We start from the raw sequence: 25,202 nt of genomic DNA, 5'->3' as shown, positions 1-25,202 counted from the left end.
CCAATCCCAAAGTGATTTATTAATGAATGATAGATGCTATGAAATGAGAATGGAGAGTGTTGCTGGAATGAAAGATGACAGGGAAAACCGGAGTACCCGGAGAAAAACCTGTCCCGCCTCCGCTTTGTCCAGCACAAATCTCACATGGAGTGACCGGGATTTGAACCACGGTATCCAGCGGTGAGAGGCCGACGCGCTGCCGTCTGAGCCACGGAGGCTTCACCACTATATTATTAAATTCAAACTGTTATGTTCAATGTAACTTAACAAGAAGTTTTATTTTCAACCAGTTTGGTATAAAAATGCTACACTGGTTAAACTGTCAGTCAAAAGAAATGACAAATTTCAATTTTAGCAATGAATACATTGTAAAATATAAATTCATGGAGAAAACACCTATTACCCACAAAATTCTGAATCATCCTGACATTCAGTTTCCTACACAAATGAAAAGAACAAGATGAGAAAATGCATTTTTTGTCTATTCATTATTGTTTGTAAATGTCAGTTGCACACTTCACATTATTTCTTCACTATTGGAAATAGCTAACATGAATAATGAGTAAGAGAGCTTATTTTCAGTAGATGCACTTTATTTTGATAGATAAGGTTCTCTTTTAAAACCAAACTAATTTGCTTGCCTCTTCCTATCTACATATAACTGACAAATTCAAGTTGCATATAAAGTTCCTAAATAAATAGAAATTGCATCTATCTGATAACTTCTTATGAAGGAACATTAATATACAAACAAATATTTCATAACACGCGAAAGAGATTGAGAAAATAATTATAAACTCAAATATTTATCTTGTAACAAAGTAAACATTCATAGGTTTCAGTTCAACCTCTACACTGTATCATTTGACTGAAGTACAAAATCTTGATGAAATCTAATGAATATCTTTACACCTACTTCATAATTGGATAGTATGTTGGAATGATTGAAGTAAGTAGCTGCAATGTACAGAGCAGAGTTTCATTCACCACTATTAAACACTGTATTCTGTATATAAATGAATGCCACTAAAATTTATGATACAGCTCGTTCGTGCAATACTACCTCCGAGCATTATTCTACAGCTGGAGTTTGTCTATTCGTAGAAAGAGATTCTTTTTAAGTTCAACTGTATGATAATAGCCGAATACTTAAAAGCCAGTAAAAGCGTAAGTACAGTAATCGATATGACCTACAGTAGAAGATAAGAGCTAACAAACAAGAAATGTAAAATGAAACAGGACACACTAAAATTTGTCAACTTGACACACTTGTTTTGCAGAATGAGACAACGAAGGCAGCAGTTCAAAAAATTATTTTATGTCTGGAATAAGGAGCTTCAGAACACAGAACACACATTTATAAATAACCTTTTTGAATTATTTACAAAAAATTGGACAATGGGGGTAAAGATTGAAAGCCGAAGCACTGTACTTGAACTATTTTTTGGAGCTACTTCTTTAGTGTATAACAATGAGAGATTCAGTGTTAAAGGGATTGTTAAATAATGAAGAGAATGACATATTATTAAGTGTAATCTATGTTGGTAAACTACACAATAGGCTTTTTTTAAGTTTACACTAATAATTTCATAACAAACAAAGTTAATGTAAATCATATTTGCAATTTAAACCAAATACAGTAAAACCTTGTTAAGACTTTTCTGCAGGGAACAAGGAAAAAGAACAATCAATGCGAGAAAAATTACTAATGAATGTACGAATAAAAACTAACCAACACTGTTATGGAAACACTACATACGATTTATTCTGACATGAGAGCATTTTACGTTGTGTATCCACAGGCACAGTGAAAACTATATCTACCATTTCGAAAGATGAGAGGAAAGTATTAAAGGTTTGAAAAACAAGAGAAAAGATATCGTGTGTGTGTGTCCTTCTAGAAAACTAACGAATCTGCAAATTGTCAAAAATTAGAAGAGCTGAAAGAAATTGTGATAACTTCTGTCAAATAAATTTTTATATTTAATGATTGGTTTTGTGTGTCAGCCATACAGAACAAGCTGCAGATGTGAGACTTTGTCAGTGGGCATTATATAAATAATGAAATCTAGACCAAAACTACAGAACTACAGATCCCCTAGTTTGTCACTTTCGCTAGTTTGCCATAGTGGGAACGATATGAAAACCTTTTCCGCTGGAGCTTATAAAATAACAGTGCACAGAAAGGTGTGAAAAACACCAGACAGCAAATATGAAAACGTGCACAGGGGCCAATAATAATATCGATGTATTATTGCAGAACACACTCTTTCTAAAACAAATGATAGTAGAAGCATTTTATTTCAGACCAGCAGGTTATTAAACATTATTTCTTGGTCACACTCTTAGACAATGAATTGGAGGTTACACTTGACCATGTGCGACTGCAAGGAATAACTTAGCTGCCACGAGTCCAACAAAACTTCCACAGACTCGAGTGATCGAGTCGAAACTCGAAGGTGCGAGTTTCAACATTCGCGCCACCTCCGCGTGCTTAAAGATGCGGATACCAGTCCACTTTCTGACAGATTTTAATTTTGTCTTTATTAGTAAAGAATTTAAAAACTTTTCCAGATCCATAACTAGGATATTCATCAACTTCACACAACTATGTTCCTAATCCAGACGTAGGCTATCCCTTGACAAATATTTGCTATCCTTCACCGTACAATTCAATACAAAACAGATGTCTAACTTCTGAATGGAATGCGAAATACAAGCACAAACAGGCTAACTGTGTTATTCAGCTATCTCACTGCTAACCAGCAAGCAAAACTCAGCATTCCTGAGGCTAACGGCTTGCTCCCCATACTTGCAATTTATCCAGTGAATTCCAGGAATCCAAGGCCTTTTCCAGTTATCACTCAACTGTGGTGAATTTTTGTGGATTTTTTACTGTGACCTTGATATTTAATATCCAATGAATTGTACATTTAGAATTATTGTTGTGTGTTTTAGATTGTTTCAGGAAGTTTGTTCTTGTAGCAGCCCACACTGTCTGCGAATTAGATGATCCTTTCAGACAAATAATAAAAATAACTTGTGATGGTTGTATGTGTTTACGCATCGCGCAATGACACACACGATTCCAACTGTCATTGGCACTGTCACAAATTAGGCTAGTGAACCCAAGAACAAATCCTCATACATTGGAGGAACTGATAGAAAACATTATTAATGAAATCACGACACATTACATTGGCAGAACTCACGTGAGCCAGAATGTGGTTACCAGATACAACGCATGTATAACCCAGAAAGGACAACACTTGCGCATGCAAGTTCGGCTGAGGCAACTGCCGTAGCGCAGAGTACAAACACCATGTGTTTGGTCTAAATTTATGTGAGAGACCCTGCACATGTAAAAAGCTTTGATTAAAACTTTGTTTTATCAGTGCTGAATCCTTAATTTCACTATTTTAGCACCAATGACACAAAGCAATTACCGAAAATTCACAAATATTACTAATAATATCCTGCCATTCCAAACTGTTTTTGATGAAACATTTTTGCAAATATATTTTATTTACTACCTTCAAGCGTAGCATAGTCCTCTCTTTACAAGGAAGATTCGAATTTCGCGTATAGAGTTTAAATACTGTACATTAAAAACTTCTTTTATACTAGGAAATTATTAGAGTTTACTTTTGTAACCTTTTTCCTTCTACCTTTTTCCTTTTTCCAAACTAGACAACCTCTTTATTTCCAAAGTTGCCTTCAATCAGCACTACAGCTAATCCCTAAATAGTATATAAGTTACAAGGCCTCATATCAATAATTGCCTTTATATTAAGTATACACAACTTCTGTAGCATCAACATGAATGTAAATAATTGGCTGGGAAAGCTCTGCCCTGTACACCAATGTAAGATGTCTTGCTGATGACATGACTGTGAAAATATATAGACAACACTTACCCTCCAGCCTGTCGACCTCCTTCTGCAACTTCTGTACAGACCTCTCAGCAAACTCAGCGCGGGCCTCAGCCTGATAATACAAACAATTGTACATCAATAAATTCTGTATCACTGTTCCACAAATTTTCAATGAAGTAATAATCTTCAAACACTTACACATTTTACGTTTTAAGCATACAATTCCTCAGGTAAAAGGAGGACAAGTTTATGAAGACAGAATTTTTAGTATAGTCGAGACCTCAGTATTCTTGCACAAAAAAGAACTAATACATTACATTAACTCAAAATAGATTCCATAAACATCAGAACACCACGAAAGTCTTCGTAAGATAAGTGTGTAAAAACAATAGATGAGATTAAGATACATTTAATTTAACTTTAACCTTCATGAACAATAAAATCATGCTCCACGTATAGGCCTCGATTATACTCCATTTAAATAACCTTGCATTTATGCTCAAGTACTACCTAAGTGAGCAAAATATTTGGCAATACAGTTATTGAAGTTAGTATGAGAGTGTATTTTTTAAAATTCATCCAGTTTCAAGACAGCACCCATAACTATTAAATTTCTTTATTTTTACCTAGCTTGTACTTGTTTTGCCATACACATAGCAAGCAGCTTCTTTATTTATTTATTCATTCATAATACCCAATTTATGGGTTGCCACAGGACAAAGTATGACATACAAGGTGTCATATACATACTTCTGTAAACATATTACATTGTAAATTTGGAAAGATTATGAAATTTTGACCCAAACATTACTGCTAATTAAGAAAATGATTTCTTGTAAGTTGAAGAGAGCCTCTTATGGTTAATAATGCCAAGTCTTTATACAAATTATTTCCAAGACCATAATGAGAACAAAACTGTTGAAATAATTTTGGAACCGTACCCCTGCAACCCACTAGCAAACCTTAAATTGTATGTAGTTTCAAGAAGTCTGCAGCTGGTTCATTTATTTATTTCTTAGTCAACTACTGCTGGCTGGTGCTATACCTATTTCGAAGTGCGCTGTCGGATCAATGATGAAGCCGACTCTATGGACTTCATCGATGCCAACTATGTCCACTCTTCGTGTACTAGCATTTTGAGCTACACAGTAGACTTTATGAACTTCCCAATTGTTTTCTACCGAAGAAGCCACTACCCTTGTTCTTATGCAGTGGTGTAGTGTATTTTTGAAGTTCTCCATGTGGGCAAGAGAAAAGGATACGTGCTAAATTTTCAATCTCTCTACGGTGTCTGCAGCAGTTGCCATCTTCAGTTCTGCTAGAGAGCCCTCACCGGAACTACATTTGCCAGTAATTTTCAAGCATTACGCCATTCTGAAGTACTTAAACCTTCGCCAGTCTACATCCGTGTGCATGGGTTTGCAATCAGCACCATTTTTTGTAATCCGCAGACCTAAGGATTGTTCTAATGTCTTTGGAGGTCTTGACATTTGTGACATTGACACCCAACTCTGATAAACATTGTTTATTGCCTAATTCTATGTCTCTGATGGTTTTAATGTATTTATTGTTAGATATGAGTAGTATGTTACAAGAATTATACTACTAAATAAAATATTCCCATTGCAACTTGCATGAACCTAGTCCTTTAAACTTCCTAGGCGAGTATAACATTTTATCTAGTGTATCAATAGGAAGCTCTAAGATTTCTTTACAAGTATGTTTTATCATTCTGTCCAAGTTTACAAGAAATGATGTTGGAATTTTAAGTTTATTAACATTTTGAATAACGTATAAAATAGATGGCAAGACAAACTGATTAACGACTGTCCTCAGATTTCCAAAGAGGACTCCCAGAGAGTAGATCAAGCAAATGTTTTCATTTAACTCAGGTTTGATGTATAATGGACCGCTATTAAGTTTTCCATTAACAGTGTTTATGGCAAATTATATATTAGTGTTTAAGGTTAAATCTCTTGGAAACGATGAATAGCCATACTTGTAAGGGTAGTAGCATCATCTTTGTTTGCCATCTACGAAACCAGTACTGAGATTTTCGGAAGACCTTCCACTAAGTCATTGCCATATCTCTACGCAATAGTGTCTTGGGATAGCTTCTCTAATATAAAACATGTGGAAGTTGTAAAGTACAGGCGACAACGGTACAGAATGCATAATATCCCTCAAAGAGGTAACACTGTCTAAAAATGAGAAAACATTGTTTTTGCCCTAATGGGAGTCGTCAAAAAATCTATGGATTAAAGTAAAAACTCATAATTTTCCTCTTACTAACAATTCATGTAATCCCATTTCAACAATAAACTTAATCTTCTTCCTTAGCATTTGTCCCACATACTAGCAGGGTCTGTTCTTTTCAAATCTCTGTCGCTACTTTACACGAATGTGTGCCGTCAGGATGAAGTATGGTGTCAAATCAAGCCGTCCCTGTCATCCTACTGGCCTTTTCCCATCAATCAGCAATGTCGATCCAGTAACTTAATTTTGTAACTTAATGCCAACTTATATTTGTTAGTACAATTCAATACATACACAGTAATGGTCATCCTTGTGTACTGAGACGGCTCTCTTCAATCAAAATGCTACTCTGTTTCAGTATGTACTTAAGACCAAATATTTTGCTCAATCCTGAACAGAACGGAACAGAAAATAACTTTCTAAGCAAGGAATTGTATGTCAGAAGCATGTTGCAAAAGTTTAGTGAACAATTTTTTTTTTTTTGATACATCAACAGCAAAGGAAATCAAATTATGTACCATAAGTACAAATGTTACCTAAAAGCATGCACCTCACACTACTGGTATAACAAAAATGTAAAAGTTAAAATGCAGATTGGAAAAAAAATTAGGATTCCATTAATTACTAGTACAAATATTCTGGAAAGTTAAAAAAGTATAAAATAATTCTACCTGAAGTACATATTACCAGTAATATTCAAAACAGTTCCTCAATTGAAAACTCGTTTTGTCAAAAACAGACTTCCATATCTTATTTTTCGGGATCCTAACGGAACGAATGGGATTGCCAAGTGTTTAATCATATAACAAGCATAAAACTTAGCAATGTGGAACAACAAAAGGATCACCAAAAAGCACAGTCACTTCACTCCATCTCATGAACCTTAGAAGCAACAGAACTATAAATGTAAAATTCAATTTTGATAAACTCCATTGTTCAGCACTTAATGTACAAGCTATATCTGGAAGAACTCAATTTCTATCATAAACTCCAGTAAAAATTTAAGAATGGTTCGAGGATCTGGAATGGAGTTCACTCTGCCTTGTCAGTATAATTGAGGAGATATGTGATCCAGAAAGGTAATAGCTGCATCATAATTAACCAGCATAAGCAAAGGTGGGATTCATCAATCTAATCCAAGAACCCTAATCACACATCACACCCCTAGAGAAGGTAGTTTATTCAAAGAAAAAACTATAGGTACACAAGATCTACAATGCCAGGAAGGTGAGAACTCCACATTATAGATTCCACTTTCTTGAAATGCACTTTATTATATTATTCACCAGCAACGTCTAAGATTAAAACACCTTTTGTTTTTTTTATCTAGTGATACATACAAAGGGATAAATGCAATTTGCTTCTGATTTTACTTGATTTATCCCAATTTAATAACCTTTTCCTCATATTTGGGATTTGCAGCATAAGAAAATTTATTCCAAAACCAAATAAGATATTAAAATTTAATTTATTTGGCCCTTTTTCATTATTTTTTCCTAATAAAGGTTAGATTAAATGAAGTAAAATAATTATGGACTATCATATTATACATGAATGTAAAAAGAAATTGTTCACTGAAACTTCAGCAAGTAAGCAGGTAACTTAAAAGCATAACTCATTAACCAACACTTTTGTAACATACAAGTAGCACACAACATGCATTTAGCAGATAAAATAATGTAAAAAAAAAAAGTTTTATTTTGAAAGCTTACAGAATGAATAACTTACCTCCTTAAACATCACTAAGATTCTTATCAATCTTACTGAATACCTACAGTACCAAACTCCAGCAATAAAAGGTGAACATATAAGGTCCAAATACCATGTAATAATGCATGCTTTTAGCAAAATAAACACAAAGTTCCAGACAGAAAATGTAGAGGTAAGCTTATTTTTTGTGATAGTTTTAGCAAAGTAAATAGAAAGAGAAAAGTAAAACATGCTAGTGAAAGCAACAGCCCAGCTTTCTCTCTTCTCTGTGCCATATATCTAACTGAAGTGTAGAGAACAAACAATGCTATCAAGAAAGCACTCCATGGTCATAGTTCTACAAGGAATTTTCACATTTGACATTTACATTTTATTCATCTGCAATGAAAACTGGTTCTAGCAGTTAATTCTCAAGTTGTTTCTGAGGAGGATTAATAGTAAGTACAAGTTATGTATAGACTTAGCTAAGGTATATTAAAAGGCCAATAACAAACAGTTCTTGCTCTTTTTTTATTACTATGAGCAATTACTTAGCTAGAGATGATTAAAGGATAACTGTCCAGGGTCTGCCCCCATGCAGAAGTAAAAAAAAATTAGGAAAGGGATCTGAATTATACCAGTACTTACTTCAGTGAGTTTTTGAGAAATCATTTGAATTTTGTCCTCACAATGTTCTTTTGTAGCAGTGGCCTGTTTAAGATTTTGCGTTATCATGAAACGACACAACACAAAAGGAATTCTTTAAAATCACAATCCATGCATACTAAATACAATGATACAGATACATGAAGTAGGCAGCTAAGAATACTGAACATACGAACATGGTTAACGTCTTAGCACCATCTACAATGCAATACTCAGGAATCGCACCACAGGACCACAGTCCAAGGACATATCAAGACCACAGATGAAGACAGAGGCACGAAATATTTATTCATTTAACAGAACGTGCAACCAACTGTAAACAGATAGGCCCAGGAAGGTTGGAGAATGGTCAGTTTAGACAATAAAGATCAACCTTTAAGCACTTGCCATCAGAAATCAACTTGCTGGATATTTCAATCTCACACTGTTGGATTTTCTGATAAATCATTTTAATTAGGTATTAACTAGCAAAACTGATCTTTATTTTCAAAACTTAATCTCCAAAAAGGGGGGGAAAATACACATAAGCTGCAAGCTTAGATCCCAAAACAGGTCTGAAATAAAAGGGAAGAAGGAAAAGAAGCACCGCCAAGAGATGATGGACAACCAGGTCCTCCCAAGGATCTCCTTCTCGATAAAATGTTGTTACCTCTTTTAGGGATCCAGCAAGTGATTTGACTTGCTCCTCAAATGACTCCTCACGTTGGGTTGCCTAGAATTGGACAATGGTCGAGATAATGGACACAAAAAAAACAAAAGCATTCACATGTTAATCAAACACACTAACAACACACTGTAAGTAGGGAGAACCATGCGTGGGTTTAGTCACAACACGGTACCTCCTTTAGTCGTGTGGTCAGGGTCTTAATCTGCTGCTTGTACTCCTCCTCACGCTGATTTGCCTGTGTTACAAAGAGAAATGGCATCAAAAGTTGTCGACTCCACCATGATTCATTTTTGATCTGGTTAGAATAACATTCTGTTTAATATATTTGTGGTCATAGGCCCATATACACCAAAGTCAGGCACTTTTGCTGTTATCTTAGATTTCCAAAACTTGGATAATGTTATTATCTCTGATAAAGCTCACTTCTATATTCACTACAGAATTTATTATCTCGCTTTACCAAAACTAAGTTTTTGTTTCAATCTGAATTTGAACCTTAAATTTTTTATACTGGTGTACAAGGAAAAAAAAAAAAAAAAAAAAACAGAACGTGCTGCCACCATTATATCAAAATATAAACATAATTTTAAACACATTTGGTGTTTCCAAACAATTCATCATAAATTATGACCGCTATTGACCAGAAACTAAGACAAAAGCCTAATATGCAGTTCCAAAACAGGGAATTGTTAGTGAATTTGGTGGCAGGAAGCATTATCATAGAGAATAAGAAAAATTATAGCCTACACACTGTATATTTCACACAAAATAATAATGTAACATTCTTTAGTTCTTTATTTAAAATACACACCTAATCGTGTATCATACAAGATATAAGCTATACCTACGTGTTGGGAATTCCAGGTTATATTCAATCATGGATAAGATTAAGTGTCAAAGTTTTAGATAACCTAAAATGTGTTTCAAAATCTGTGTCACTGTAGTTCTTAAAGTATGTAGCACATTCCTTTTATCCACCTAGGAAGTTTTATTGCATAATCTTGGTCATATTTCTTATCACAATGATTTTCTCTTTCAGTTAAATATTCTGGACATATACAAGTGGCCATCTTAGATTCCCTATTTTGCTGAAAAAAACTTCCTTCAGTAAAATTGTTGTTGGCATACACAATTTAACTGTTATCTCTGTTTTCTTAGCTTTAAACCAAGATAAAAGCTTTTACTTGCGTTGGTGAATACCAGTCTTATCTAAATATATCAAATCCTACTTTGTCCTTTGGGAGTGTTACAGTATTTCACCAAAATAAAAATAAAAAGTTCAATAAATTTCTCTTCTTGAACAACTGAACAGGTAGTGACATACTCTACACTGCTGTGAATAGTTACAGAAACAGCTAAAGCTCGTCACATAACAATGCAGTAAATAGTACACAACTTTTTATTGGTGGAGAAGAGAAGAAAAACAGCTCTCTACTCATCTAATACCTAGATGTTATAGAGAAGAGGGGTGGGCATATTAAAGTAATATGACATATATATAAAGGAAGGTCACTGATGCCGAGACTAAATACTTTCCTAGACTCTGGTACTAATCTGCATTCAATTTTGGCTATCACCATTCACTGTAGCGGTCACTTACTGCAAAGTCAACTGCTATCTTGAGTTGTAGCTTTTAGTAAATATTGGTTTTCTCAGGAACTTGATTTAAATATTGTGCGGTGCTGTTTACGACCCCACAACAGCATTTGTGTTACGAAGTTTGTCGTGACTTCAAATTTAGTAAGTGTTCATATTTCATTTGAAGTGCGTGTTTGATACTTTTTCTTCGTGTAAGCCTTGCTAAGGCCTCCATATCTCGCCCTGGCATGTCAGTGTGTGATCCTAGGATCAGGACGTGCAAATGGTCTCTCGCTATTTTATTCACCATCCTCAATATTACTGGAATCAATTCTTTCATTGTACAGACGTCGCTCAGAAACTACATGCCTGTCACTAGCTTTCAGTTTCTGAAAACATTGGACGGGCAATTAACTGAGCCCTACCTCAATGAAAGACTTATCACTGACCGACTTCCGAAAGAACTGCAAATGGTAGTGTCAAGAATTTTTAATAAGAAAACTGTTCCAAAGGCGCAATCATGTAATCAAAACGCAAAAAGGAAGTGATGTGCACTGTGTCCTAACTCTGCTGAAAAAAAAGACAAATCAGTACTGTGTGAAATGTGCCCGTCCAACCTGCCAAACTTGCCATTCCGTGATGTGTAAGGATGGTGGAGAAGAAGACATGTAGGGGATTTTAAGTGGTTGTGAAAATGACGTAAATGTCTGTGAAATTCAAAAGTTTTATGAGTTTTGTATACTATAATAATTAACTGTACCTTTGAATTTGCTTTGGAGCAAAGAACATTTAAAATTTGATTTCATTTAAGTTTAATTCATGGGAGTGCGATTTTCTTTTAAAATCAATGACCGTAAAACAATTGTGCATTATCTCACAATCTATAATCAGTAAAGATGTTAATTTCTCATTGTAGGTAATGCAAAATGTATAAGGAAACATGTATTTATTTTTGAAACTTAAATAAAAGGTTTGTAGTCATCCATTCTATGGTTTCATTTTCGATCCCACAACACCATTTACATACCAAAATCTTCACAACGCCAGTTGAGGGTTAATGTATTTTATGAATAAAACTTGCATAGGGTCAGCCATCATAAGTACTGCTGTAGTTTAAGTTAATGTTGCTACTTGCACCAAAATGACAGTCTCAACTCGTTGAATCAGACATTTTATTGTGAAAGAACCAAGCAAGCCGAATTCCACCTTGGCCCAAATCATATCTCTAACATGGAAATACCAACAACAAAACATCCATGACCAAAATTTGCAAGTGTCACTTCACTCAGAGGCAAGAGTGCTATCTTGTTGTAACAGACAGAAGTAACATCACTGCATATGCCAGAACAGTGAAGATTCACTCACTTCACTTACAGAAGATATTTTTCACTAAACTGCACAGATTGGTCATTTGTGAGGAAAGTGACAGGAAACTTCACTCCTCATTTCCCTAGAATGCCTCTTCACTGATGCCTGGGCCAAAAACGACAGCTGAAGGCGGAGCCTTTGAGGATCAAACCAGCTTTCGGGCTGAATACTCAACATATATAATGACCATCATTGTATTGCTTTTGTATCTTATATCCGGAGCTAATTTAAACATTCTCGTTTTCTTAGCATCGCTGTGAAAGGCAGCACAACTCACAGCACTGCCGACTTAACAGGTCACTATTGTTAGCTCAGTGTGTCTAGATGGCTGTGCGCAGCAACTTTGATCAACCGGACTTCGAAAAAAATCTAACGCCAAGCCAAACAACAATCGACTGCAAGTAGTTTTTAATTCTCTAATCTAATAAAAAAAAGCATATTAGATACAAAAGCGCCCAACATGATGGCAAAATTCCTCCTTTTCTTACTCTTCCGTTGATATTTGGTCACCAGTATACGGTTCGTAGTCAGTTTCTGGAAATCTAGAACCGCGTAAATTAGGCCTACATCAACTTTTAAAGGTTATTTTAAACTCGAGACTATGGTTTTGAATGAAAATATTGATTCTCAAAAGTTTTCGAATGCATTATATTCAACTCTGCCCGCCGCTAATCACAATCAAATTGGAAAGAGAAAATATATCAAAACTTCAGAAATTACGATTATTCGTGACCTCGAACTCAGCTAAAAACTGCACCCGCTGCACAAGTCATTGGAAATGATACAAACTATTTAAATGTAACGTGCGCAAATAAAATGAATGCGGTTTCATGACATTTCAACGCAGAAATGTAAAATTCCCAGTCTTATATTAGGACCAAATCAGTAACAGGCAAGACCTCCCTTGGCTTTTTGTATATGTAAGGTGCAACATCTTTTCTGGTCTCGATAACAATCTGATATGATGTTGAAATACTAGATTTGTGTTAAGGAGCAGTTTCGATTCTTGACTGAAAGCCCAGTAACTATACAGTGCCCCGAGGAAATTGCCAGAAACCTGTTCGGAGATACGGAACCGTACACTGTTCAACCAGTACCTGCACCGCTTTCCACTAAACTGCTTCTAAGTAATAAGGTTAGCGAAGGGGAAGTAACCAAAAACTTATATTGTTTATTTAAAAATATTAACATCTAAATCTGGACATAATGTGGAGGTTTTAGAAGTGTGAGCATTTGACAAAACTCGTTCCATCTTCAAGTAGAGCTGCCTAAATGAGCTCTGTCTCCTTCCAATTGTTGCGACCACTCTCTGATTTCCGAGGATTCTCTAAACTATACCACCCGAATGCATTGCTAAGATGGTCCCTTATGCAAGTTCACAGTCAATCGCTTTTCCCAGTACAGGACTTGATCTAATTATCACAACGACGAGGCATTAACGCCAAAATCCGGAAGTATGCTGTAGCAAGATCCAACTCCAGGCAGGTTTACAGTATATGCGAGTTACTTTTGAGAAAGCGATCACTTGGAAGTTCAGAACTATCTTGTATTCTTCCAATATGCCAAACATTAACATACATTTACATAGCAAGTTTGAAGGTTTTAAAACAGATGAAGAAATTAAATTGTTTTTATGCAAGAAATTTTCCTCCATTTTCAGCAACTGATAATTAAATTTAATATTCTTTTAAAATTGCAACCTAAAGAAATACAACAATGTAAAATCCAGTAAAAATCCTATACAAAAGAATATTGAAACAAATTTATAAAATATATAAAAGGTTAAAATAATCATACTTGCAAAACTGGGAATATCTAAACATTAATTAAGAATTAAATGTTGAGATAAGCAACAACACATAGTGCAATAATACAGCAAATATATTTGAAAGTTTTCACTTCCAAACTATAGGGGGCAGTCAAATGAAAACCAAACACCCATCATAATACACATCCTGCGCGAAAGGTGGCAACACTGCTGTTACAAATCGATACCGACATCGCTGTAGTAGGAGAACTGCATAGTGACAACTCGCAGGTGCAAGCAGTTGTTGGGTTATGTCTGTTGAACTGGTCTGGTGTGTTCGTCCAGTTGTTGAAATGGAGGCAAGCAAAGAAGAGCGGAGAAGTGTGGTTCATTTTCTGGTGGCTGAGGGTACTGGAGTACGCAAAACTCATCATTACATATCTGCTGTATAAGACGAACACTGCGTGTCCATGTCTAGTGTGCACGAGTGGCATAGGAGATTCCAAGAAGGGCGTATATCACTGCATGACGATGCGCTCATCGAGCCATTACTACTAATGTGGTAGAGTTGATTGATGGCCTTATCTGGGAAAACTGATGAATCACACAGGAAGAAATTAGTGTTCAGGTCGGCATTAGCCATGGGTCCGTGCTTATATTATCAAAAGACCACTTGCATTTCTGCAAAATTTGTGCGCGGTGGGTTCTGCATCAACTGACAGAGGGACAAAACACAGACAGAATGGTGTCATGTTCGAGTCATCTGCAGCGGCAGCACAAGGAAGAGTATGCATTTCTGTTTTGTATCATCACAGGGGACGAAATTTGGTGCCATCCTTTTGGGCCCGAGAGCAAACGGCAAAGCCAACAATGGAAAAATCGCAATTCTCCCCTGCCAAAGAAATCCAAAGCTATTCACACAAGTTCCGGTAAAGTCATTCTCACCTCCTCTAACCGCAAGGGACCTCTGCTTGTTGACTTCCTCGAGCATTGAACCACAATTAGTGTGCAGGGCTATGAAGACACTTTGCAGAAACTGTGACAAGCCATACCGTCAAAATGCTCTGGAATGCTGTCGGATGAAGTCATCCGGTTGCATGATAATGCTCACCTCGGTACTTCCAATTTGACAAAGGCTACGCTTCAGCGATTTCGTCGGGAAACCAACACCTTCCTTACAGCCCGGATCTTTCACCTTGTGATTTTCAAATTTTTGGCGACCTGAAGAAAAACGTTCGTGGACATTGGTTTCATTTGGACGAGGAAGTGCAAGAGTTGGTGCGGTTGTTTATCCGTCAGCGGCCTACGGCTTTATACAAAACTGGAATTGATCGTCTCGTCTCCAAGTAGGATAAACGTATTAACGCTTTTTGTAACTACTTTAGAATGAAACCATTCCATGACCACGTTGTAGCGGGTGTTCGGTTTTCATTTGACTGCATCTTATACATACCCAACTTGTACAGAATGCAATGAACAAGCTAACCCCAAATAGCTAGCAATTACATTTAAGAATTGTTTGAGGTTGGTCCTCACTCTAACATGTTAATTGTGTAATACTTTGTATTACAAAGTTGCTGAAGGTAAAATATCACTATAATGAAATCATTGTGATTTTAACACCAACAACAAACCCGGCAAGACCAGAGACTAACAGCTGCATTCTTTTAGAAAGTACAGGGTGCAGCAGAAATACCTGATGAATTTCAAACGTAAATAACTCGGCAACGCAACAGCCATTTAAAGATTTATTGCACAGTTGGAAAGAGTAGCGTTTGCCATTTACGTCACATACACAGTAGGTTTTGAAAATAATATCATCCAAATGCCGACCGTCCTGTTCGATGCACCTCTGAAGCCTCTCCCTGAAGTTCCGCATGACTCGCTTGAGCATGTCTTGTGGTATTGCCTCGATTTCTTCACAGATGGCAGCTTTCAGGTCATGTAGTGTTCGCGGCTTATGTCGGAAGATCCGATCCTTCAAATATCCCCAGAGAAAGAAATCACACGGGGCGAGGTCAGGGGAATGGACTGGCCATGGAATGCCACCCCGCAAGAAGATGAGACGTCCTGGAAACATTTCTCTGAGGAGACCCATCGACGTCCTGGCTGTTGTGTGTGCAGTGGCACCATCTTGTTGCAACCACACAGCAGGATTCCCTAAGTCGGTGAGTGTCGGCTGCAGAAAGTTGCGTAACAGCTGTACGTAATGATCCAATGTTACTGTTACAGTTCTGTCCTCCTCTTCAAACAAGCAAGGGCCTACAATTCCGAAATCAGCGACAGCGCACCAAACAGTAACACATTCGCTGTGGAGAGGTCGCTGATGGAGCTGTTGAGGAATGAAAGTGCGCTTCATTACTTGCCAGGACACTGGTGTCAGCTGCTACGGCTTCCAGGATAGTCTCACAACATGCTCTGCGGTTGGCCCAATCACGTCCACTGAGTTTCTGACAGCCAACATTTTGTACGGATGGAACCTCATGTCTGCATGTAAAATCCTCCTTACGGTGTGATCCGAGAGTCCCATAGCACATGAATGCCTATGCACCGAACGTTGAGGAGATTGCGTAACAGCGCCTCACAGCACGGACGGTCTCTGGTGTTCGGACACTACAAGGTCTACCAGGCGGCTTCGTTTTCACACTCGAACCACTTTTTTTCAAACTGTTCACCCATAACCAAATGGTGTTCCTGCTCGGAACTTTCCATGTTGACCTAAGCCAAAGTGTCTGAGAAACAAACGCTGTGTTGTGGTAACAGAGTAAGCATTTTTAATAAGTCTCAATCATAAAGCCTCGGTGCTCACCACTCCATGCCATACTACCGACTGGCTGACTAGCCCGTACGAGACGATGCACGTGTTCTCCAAGACCAAGATGACGCGCACCACAACAATAAAACCTGTTTGAAAGCTGTGGCCCATACGACCTTTAGTTCGCTCCAATCTACTGTATGTGACATAAATGGCAAACCCTGCTCTTTTAAACTGTGCAACAAAATTGTGAATGGCTTTTTGCATTGCTGAGTTATTTACGTCTCAAATTCGTCATGTATTTCTGCTGCACCCTGTACAAATGTCCATTTATGGCAGTGAATGTGAAATGTTTTCATGTAATCCCCTTTATTTTTACATTATGATTAAGAGCCTTTACCTTCTCTTCAGAGACTTCAAGGGATTTCAGGTTGTTGCCGACCACACGCAGTTCCTCCTCAAGTTCCACAATCTTGCTGTAAGGTAAAACAACGAAATTTAAACCATCAGCATCAAAAGCACCATGTTTCCAAGTAAAATAAGATAACCTGTAACAGTAAACTAAGATATATCACATAGGTTCAGTGTATGAAAAGGGGACGCTTAGAATAAATAGAAAAAGAATTCTAAGGATTTTTAGGGGGTTATTACTAGATATACAAGGACCAAATAATTTTCTTTTGCAATTTGTTTTTCACTACACTGATACAGGTAGACTACAGGATAGAAAAGGGCAGGAAGTGGAAAGGAAGCAACTGCGACCTTAGTTAAGGTACAGCCACGGCATTTGTCTAGTGTGAAAATAGGAAACCATGGAAAACAATATACAAGACTGCCTACAGTGGGGTTCGAACCTACCATCTCGTGAATTCAAGCCGACAGCAACGTGACCCAAAGCGCTTAGCCATCAGCTTGGTACAATTTAATTTGGTGGATATGAAGTTACAGGCAAGAAAAAAGGACCATCCTTTTGCATTTATTTCAGTAGATTAAACAATCATGAGTACAAGAGCAGTAATGAAATTGAAGTCAATCAACAGATTATGCTAACCAAATCAATCTAAGGCAACAAGTAGATGTTGAGTATGTGACTCTAATAAGATTGCTAACAAGTTCCACAAATAAAGAGATGTGTATATGATGACTTTAAATTAATTATACAGCCAAGAAAAACTGCAGCATTAACAATAATAATAATAATAATTTGCATTCTACTTCAAAAGATTGTGTGTTATTGCAGAAACCAACAACTTAAAATTCTAGTTCTTATTTTATGTATAGTACAGTTAGTAAATTAAAACAAAAAACAAATTTACAGCACAAAAGCATGCTAAATCACTATAAAAATCAGATTTAGAACAATGTTACCTTTCTGATCTTCAAAATGCACAACGCTTGATCATGACCCAACACAGAGATAAATAAAATATAAATGAATTTTCATAAAAAGACTGCTGGTTGTAAAAACATTGTGACAATTTCAGGAGCGACTATTCATATCAGGAATTAAACAGTTTTAAGTTATACTTGTCCAAGTGTTCTAAACGAGTTTTAAATACACTAAATCATCACCAAGCTGACCACTGTTCATAAATGCATGAAATGTGAATCTGGTAACGTGGAAACTCTGCCGTGAAAATATTCAAATCAAGTGGATGTCAAAACCATTCAACAGTTTCATCATCTTATTCATGCTAAATCATAGCGTCCACAGATATGTCCTCTCAAGTTTCCCTGACTTTCCCTGATCTAAGAAAAATTTCCCTCATTCATGAAAACTGAGTGACAAGTTAATTCGCCGAACAGCATGTTTTACAAGGAACAAAAAAGGAAATTCCAGCCTTTGCAAAATATTTCCTACAGGTAAGGAGTCCAAGTACAAACCCATCTAATAAGTGATCCACAGTTGCCCTGCCTAAAAATACACTATTCCAATACCTTGTTGCTACTTTTTGAAGATTTACTGTACATCCCAAAACCTCCATTTGTCCTCTTTGGACAAATTTGTGAAACGATTCATCAAAACAAACAACGTAGTCAGAGCACTATTTGTCATTTTGCACACTTTCTTTAATATATGGGGCTAATCCATTATTTATAACATAGGAAGCCTTAGTCCTCCCCACAGGAAAGTTTTGAGCAATTTTACTGTCTCGGAACATTGTTTTGAATGCTGTAGAGGTTTCACCACAAGAGTTGAGAGACATCTTCCCAGTGACAACCTGACGAGCCCATATGGCTTCAGCCAATGTATCATCATCATCATCATTCACACTGAAAGTCTTTAAACTCGTTTGACTTGTTCCTGGCAGTGCTAATTCCTTTGTAGCTGTGGATGTAGTACTAACTCTTGGCTGTGTATCTTCAAGTGGAGATGGAGTAGAGGTATTCTTGGAAGGAAAAAAATTGTTGGTTGGGAAGACTTAGCTTTCATGTATTTTATATGAGTAGGTCCTTTAGCATGAGAAGTGACTGTTGTTTGCCCATATTACTAAGTTTGAACGATTTACAACACACTTCACAAAATGCTCATGTTGCATCATATACCAACACCACTCAGTTCGGGAAACACTTTACTGTCTAGCTAAAGTTGATTAAACGTACAACACTGCTTGTTAGCCATTCTCATGAGTTTCAAAAAAGCATCTTAGAACTGAAATTTAAAAAATAACAAAAATGGTTGAAAGAAATGACTCAAGGGTACAACAAAAACTGTAGAATTGTTGTGCACTACTAGTGAAAAAAATACCTGAAAAAGAAATACTGTAGTACAATAGCCAGGGTTACAGCAGACCACAGCCTAAAAATATCCCCTCAAATCCATCATTGGGGAAGATTTGCTAGACTTTCCAGATTTTTGTCTATTTCCCTGACTTTCGCTGAACAAAAAAAATTTCCCTGACTTTCCCGAATGTGGACACTACGTAAATATAGTGTTCTCATTGAAATTAACTTTAATGCTGAACTTTTGTTCAGTTTGCACTTCATTGCATTTCATTCTTGCACGTTTACTTGGCTGAATGGTCAGCAAACTGCCCTTTGGTTCAGATGGCCCCACATTTGATTCCAGACTGGGCCATGGATTATAAATGGTCATGGTTAATTTCTTTGGCTCAGGGACAGTACAACCCTTGTTCGTTTCTCTGCAGGGTCAGGGAAGTTGGAAAGCTGTAACCTAGCCACTCTGTTCCCAACTTCAATGTCCCAAGCTTGAACATCAGCGACTTCAAGTGGAATTTTCATTAGGACCAGCCATTAGCTACAGGAATGGCATAGTCTTAAAATCCCCGGTTAAGTCATAAACTTGTAAAGGCAGCACTGAAAGATAATTGCTATTAAAATGAAAGAAAAATAGCTTATAACAAAAAATACTAACATGATAAACACTACTCCCTGGATCATTAAGTTAATCACGAACATACGACGTATTGATTTCAACAAATGGAAGTAGAGGACCAAATGGGATTAGATGCTTCTATTGCTCTAGAATTTGATTATCAGAAGTGTCTAATATTCATATTGACATTTCCCTTCTGTACAAAAGGTACAAACAACAAAGCAATCCTTTAAGTTAAAAAATGTATTTTTGGTAATGGTTTTAAAAGTCAATACTCTTTGATTTCTGACACGATTTGATCAAAGACTACAACGCATAAATTTAGAAACCTCCAACCGATAACAAAAAGTATCATTTGTAATATTTCTCCTATTATTTGTTAATTTATTTACACAAATGGAAAATGAGACCAGAAAATAATTAGATCTATTAACATCTACTTCTCTATTAATATCTGGATCTAGTGATAAGCCGAACACCTACCTGTCGCTGAGCTCAGCACGCTCCTCGGCTCGCTCCAAGTCTTGCTCCATCATAACCAGCTTGCGGGCCACCTATACCACACAGTGCAAACACAAGCTCATGCAGTGCAAGTGCAATAACAATGAACAGCCAAACTGTAGGGCACACTACACTGTGCACACCCTAATACAATATGCGGCATAACAAACGGTACTGAAATTACAAACCTGTTCTGAACATCAAGACACATCATTACAACATCCAGGGTGACCACAGCAACATTTTTCCAACTGCATCAGGACAGCAAGTTTTCAAAATGTTCACCCTCGTGTCTCGCTCATTGTTCATAACAGTTCTGTACATTATCAACACTCCTATGCAAGTCATCTGTCCGGAAAACAGATGCTTTCACCATGTCCTGATTCACAAGAGAAGACAGTCATTTTTTTTGCATCTTTGCAGAAACCTGGGTTCATCAAGATGCTCGACAGACTACCGGACTGTTATGAACAATGTACAGGTCGTGAGAATGAATATTTTGAACACATGCTGTACTGATGCAGTTAAGATAAATGCAGCCATCGTTAGCTTGCATGTTATGCATAATTTAATGTGGTATCTTAATGTTCAGAGCATGTCTGTAATTTCATTAGTTATGTAGCATACCGTACTTTTCCTCTAGTGCACGCCATGTGTAAAAGAGTTTCTACTTTTATGTTCCTCATGCACACAGTGTACAGCTGAAACACAGGCAAAAGCCCTGATGTGTGGATGCATATTACCCGAGAAAAAATAAAAACAAGCAAAATATTGACAATCACTGCTACAAATATGCCTTGGCTTTCTTGTTTGCATATAGATCTACACTCAATAACTTTCTCAACAAGAGAAATTTATTAGAACAGTGAATTCTCTCTGAAATTTCTGACTTCACCCTGAATTTGATACATCTTCAGAAAGGTCAAGATTCTATTCCATATGGCTTATTAAGGAGAAATACACGTCCAGTTGCAGTCCCCACAGGTTTTACGTAGATCAGTACACAGTCAAGCTGCAATATCACTTACAATTTACACAAATATTCCCACCTCATAATAAGAATATGGCAGACGAAATGGAGGCAAATTGTAAGACATTAAAACTCCTCAATCTATTGTAAGGAAACCTTACATTCTACCCTCATCATATAATTTATAGAAACTTAGCTCAAATAATTAGGCAAAGTAATGTTTGTAGGAAAACAGTAGAACCTCGATTATACGTCCCCAGAAACTACATTTTCCCGTATTATCCGTTCAAATTAAGTGGTCCCGCGAGCATCCTGATTAAATCACACTGTAAAAATTCTGCAATATCCGTTCCTCGAAGAAAAGATTCCCCACATCAACCGTTCATGAATCAGTCCCATCAACGCTAAATCCTCGATCACACATTTTTCAAGAAACTGCATCTCACGAAAGGACAGCTACAGCATACTTACGAATCTTGGTGTTAATGTCTCGTCATTACGGTAATTTGAGGAAGTACTGTACTGGAAAAATGATCGGCGGTGAACTTGCATAAGGGACCATCTTAGCATCGCATTCAGGTGGTTTTGTTTAGAGAATCCATGGAAATCGTAAAGCAGAGAGTGTCCACAACAATTGGAAGGAGACAGAGCGCATTTCGACAGCTATATTTGAAGACAGAATGAATTTAGTCAAATGTTCGAACTTGCAAAACGTCTAAATTACGTCCAGGGTTAGATTTTTTCTTTTTTCAAGTGTATTGCCGAACAGGTTTTCGGCATTTCCCTCAGGGCACAGTATAGTCACTGGGCTTTCAGGCAGGAATCGAAACTGCCTCTTCTTAAGTAACACAAATTTACAGTAGTATTTTAATATAATCGTACACGATTATGTTATCGAGACCAGAACAGATGTTGCACCTTATATACATAAAGCTATGGGGGGTTTTGGGATTGGCTATTACTGTTTTCATCCTAATATAAGACTGGAAATTTCACGTTTGTGTTAAAATGTAAAAACCGCAGTTGTTTTATTTGTGCACATTACATTTAAAGCTTTATATGATTTCGCACTCGTACCGACTTGTACAGCAAGCGCGCTTTCCAGCCGAGCTCAAGGTCGCAAATAATCGTAATTTTGGAAGTGTTAATGCTATTTTTTCTCTTTCCAATTTGATTGTGATTAGTGACTGGCAGAACTGAATTTAACGCATTCAAGAACTTGAAGATTGATACATTCAAAACCATATTCTCGAGTTTAACATAACCTTGAAAAGCCGATGTAGGCCCAATTGACGCAATACATTTCCATAAACTGACGACGAACAGTACACCGGTGACCAAATTACAATGGAAAAGAAAAAAGAGAATTCCGCTATCATGTTGTGCGCTTTTGTATCTAATGTGCTTTATTTTATTAGATTAGAGAATTATGTTTGGCTTGCCATTACGGGTATTACATTTTTTGAAGAGTTTGGCTCTAGCTGATCAAAGTTGCTGAACCGAAGGAAGTTTTCAGAGCAAAACTGGCAAAGTTTCCCCGGTAAAACTGAATGTAAAGTTTCAAGATTTTTAAGTCGCGTACCGGTAATTCATGTTTGAAGCTGGCCCCACGGTCTAACTGCCTGTCTCTCACCCAGAGGGCCCGGGTTCAATTACCGGCCAGGTCAGGCATTTTTACCTCGATATGAGGGCTGGTTCAAGGTTCACTCATTCTACGATTACCTTTAATTGAGGAGCTATTGAATGGTGAGATGAGAGCCCCAGTCCAGACAGCCCGGAATAATGGCCGAGAGGATTCGTCACACTGACCATGCGTCACCTGTTAATCTGCAGGCCTTCGGACCGAGGGCGGTCACTTGGTAGGCAGAAGGCATATTGAGGCTGTAGTTTGGTTTGTTTAGGGGTCTTTGTAAGATTATATTTATACATATTTCATTTTTGTGATGTTTAGCCAAATTGTTGATGGTTCATTCGTTCCCGGATTTTCCGTTTTCCCGCGATGTAAAGTTTTTTTTCGTGGTCCCTCCAAAAACGGAGAATCAAGGTTCCACTGTATAACTCAGAAGAGGTTAGAAAAATTAAAATCTTTTTTTAAATTACCAGATGATTTATAAGCTTCTGGATGAAAATATGATTGAAATGGATTAAAAGAAAACTTGTGGGATGAATAATCTAAACATGGTAGATCATTTCCATTAATACATTATCCCCCAACCCTTGTCTCTGCACTCATTTCTAGACTGAGGACCAACAAGAGACTGAACAAAACACAAAGGAGCACAGGCCAATGTACAGCATATGTATTTAACAGTCCTAAACATGCCAGCACTTTTATTCTACTTCATAAATTGCATCTGATACACTACTCATAATAGCCAAGGCAATGTTGTAGATCCCTTATTTATTTTATATTTTGTGATGTGAAACAAAACCATCTAGATAAAAACCTACTGAACACCCACACACCTCTTAGTATCAAGCTCCATACACTAAAGACAGTGTACATGAGCCCTACAGAAAAGCAATGTTAAAAACACAGAAAAACAAATACATCACATCCATGCAAATATCAAGAGTCAAATTTTCTATAAAGGCTCCAACATACCTTTTAAAACACATATCAAAGAATCACATTTGTAAGTCCTCCCAGCTACCACTAGAGAGTAAATCCTGAAATAACATATCTTCAAGGACTATGAGTGATTTGAGGAATTCTTTTTTTTTTTTTTTTTTGGCCAAGAGCAAAAATTATGATGTATGTATGTCTATCCCTTAGTCACTTTCTTGGTACAGGGTCGGATATGATGAGAGATGAAATTATATTTTTTTTATTTTTTACGGCAAGAGGTCATTCCTGAAGATGAAATTAATTATTGTGAATGAAATTACAGTAGGCAAGGAAATGGAATGCATGGAAAACCATTCTCAGGACGGCCGACGATGGAGTTCGAACCCAGTCGCCTCCCAAAAGCAGAGCTTGGTTCTATAGCCATATTGTGTTAATATGCTTGGCTTTTCCGTCCGATAGTACGGACATTCTGCAGCTATGAGAAGGACAATAGATGTCAAGAAGAACAGGATATTTATGCAGACGGGAAGAGGCTATCAACAGTACCTGGGAAACTGGAATTGTAAACAGATTAGGATTTAAAGATTAATTATGTATCTCTTGACAAGTAGCTGGGAGTCTGAAGGAAATTATACCCCCCTTTAATTACCCAATAACAGGAAAAGAAGAAAGTACCGATAGTTTCTCTCACTAATTCAAAAGCACAAGCATCAACTTAAAGTGAAAATTAATAACACAGGAATAATTCAAACGGGCAAACATCAAGAGATTTGTGATAAAGCACAGGAAAAATTTTCACATCAATTGTTTTAAAAACCTACGTATCACACAAACTACATTCTAAAACACCTGAAAGTACAGAAAATAAAACATAGCTACACTCCAGCACGGCATGCTATAAGAAGTGAAACATACGATTCACCACTCTCGGCACGCTCTTCTGCTCTCTCCAAGTCAGCCTCCACCATGGCCAACTTACGAGCAACCTGGGAAACAAATTTTATTTGCTCACAAATATTCTTAAAGAATGTACATGTGATTAGCAGTAACCTTCCTTTATCCAACAGACCAAAAAATTACTGAGTAACATAAGTCCAGAATACTGTTATATAGGAAGGCTCAAATATAGACTTAAATGATCTATCAAACACAGAAGGTGTGGGTGTAACAACCACTATTTCTTATTGTTACTCAAAAAGTACACCAAGATCTGTAAAAACTATA

The 25,202-nt window shown here is 36.9% G+C and overlaps 1 protein-coding gene across 20 annotated transcripts in view; it reads right to left on the bottom strand.

Annotated features, from left to right (window-relative positions):
- Positions 1-25,202, bottom strand: part of Tm1 (tropomyosin 1) — a 114,260-nt gene that overhangs the window by 4,544 nt on the left and 84,514 nt on the right. For 7 of the 20 annotated variants that reach the window (XR_010858577.2, XM_067137147.2, XM_067137148.2 and 4 more), the window contains 4 exons: positions 24,894-24,964; positions 17,002-17,077; positions 9,326-9,388; positions 3,918-3,987 (listed from right to left, as the gene is read on the bottom strand). Coding sequence is in view for 14 of the 20 variants with exons in the window: in XM_067137147.2 (XP_066993248.1) it covers positions 3,918-3,987; positions 9,326-9,388; positions 17,002-17,077; positions 24,894-24,964 (280 nt within the window). In the remaining 6 variants the exon portion in view is untranslated. Of the gene's footprint in view, positions 1-3,917; positions 3,988-9,135; positions 9,199-9,325; positions 9,389-17,001; positions 17,078-20,421; positions 20,493-24,893; positions 24,965-25,202 lie in introns of all 20 variants that reach the window. The other 13 variants (XR_010858580.2, XR_010858578.2, XM_067137149.2 and 10 more) reach the window with 3 other exon arrangements.

This window comes from Anabrus simplex, chromosome 1, assembly GCF_040414725.1.
Source record: "Anabrus simplex isolate iqAnaSimp1 chromosome 1, ASM4041472v1, whole genome shotgun sequence".
Lineage (NCBI taxonomy): Eukaryota > Metazoa > Arthropoda > Insecta > Orthoptera > Tettigoniidae > Anabrus > Anabrus simplex.
The sequence above is the reverse complement of the archived record's forward strand: the minus strand, read 5'-3'. Positions and strand labels throughout refer to the sequence as shown.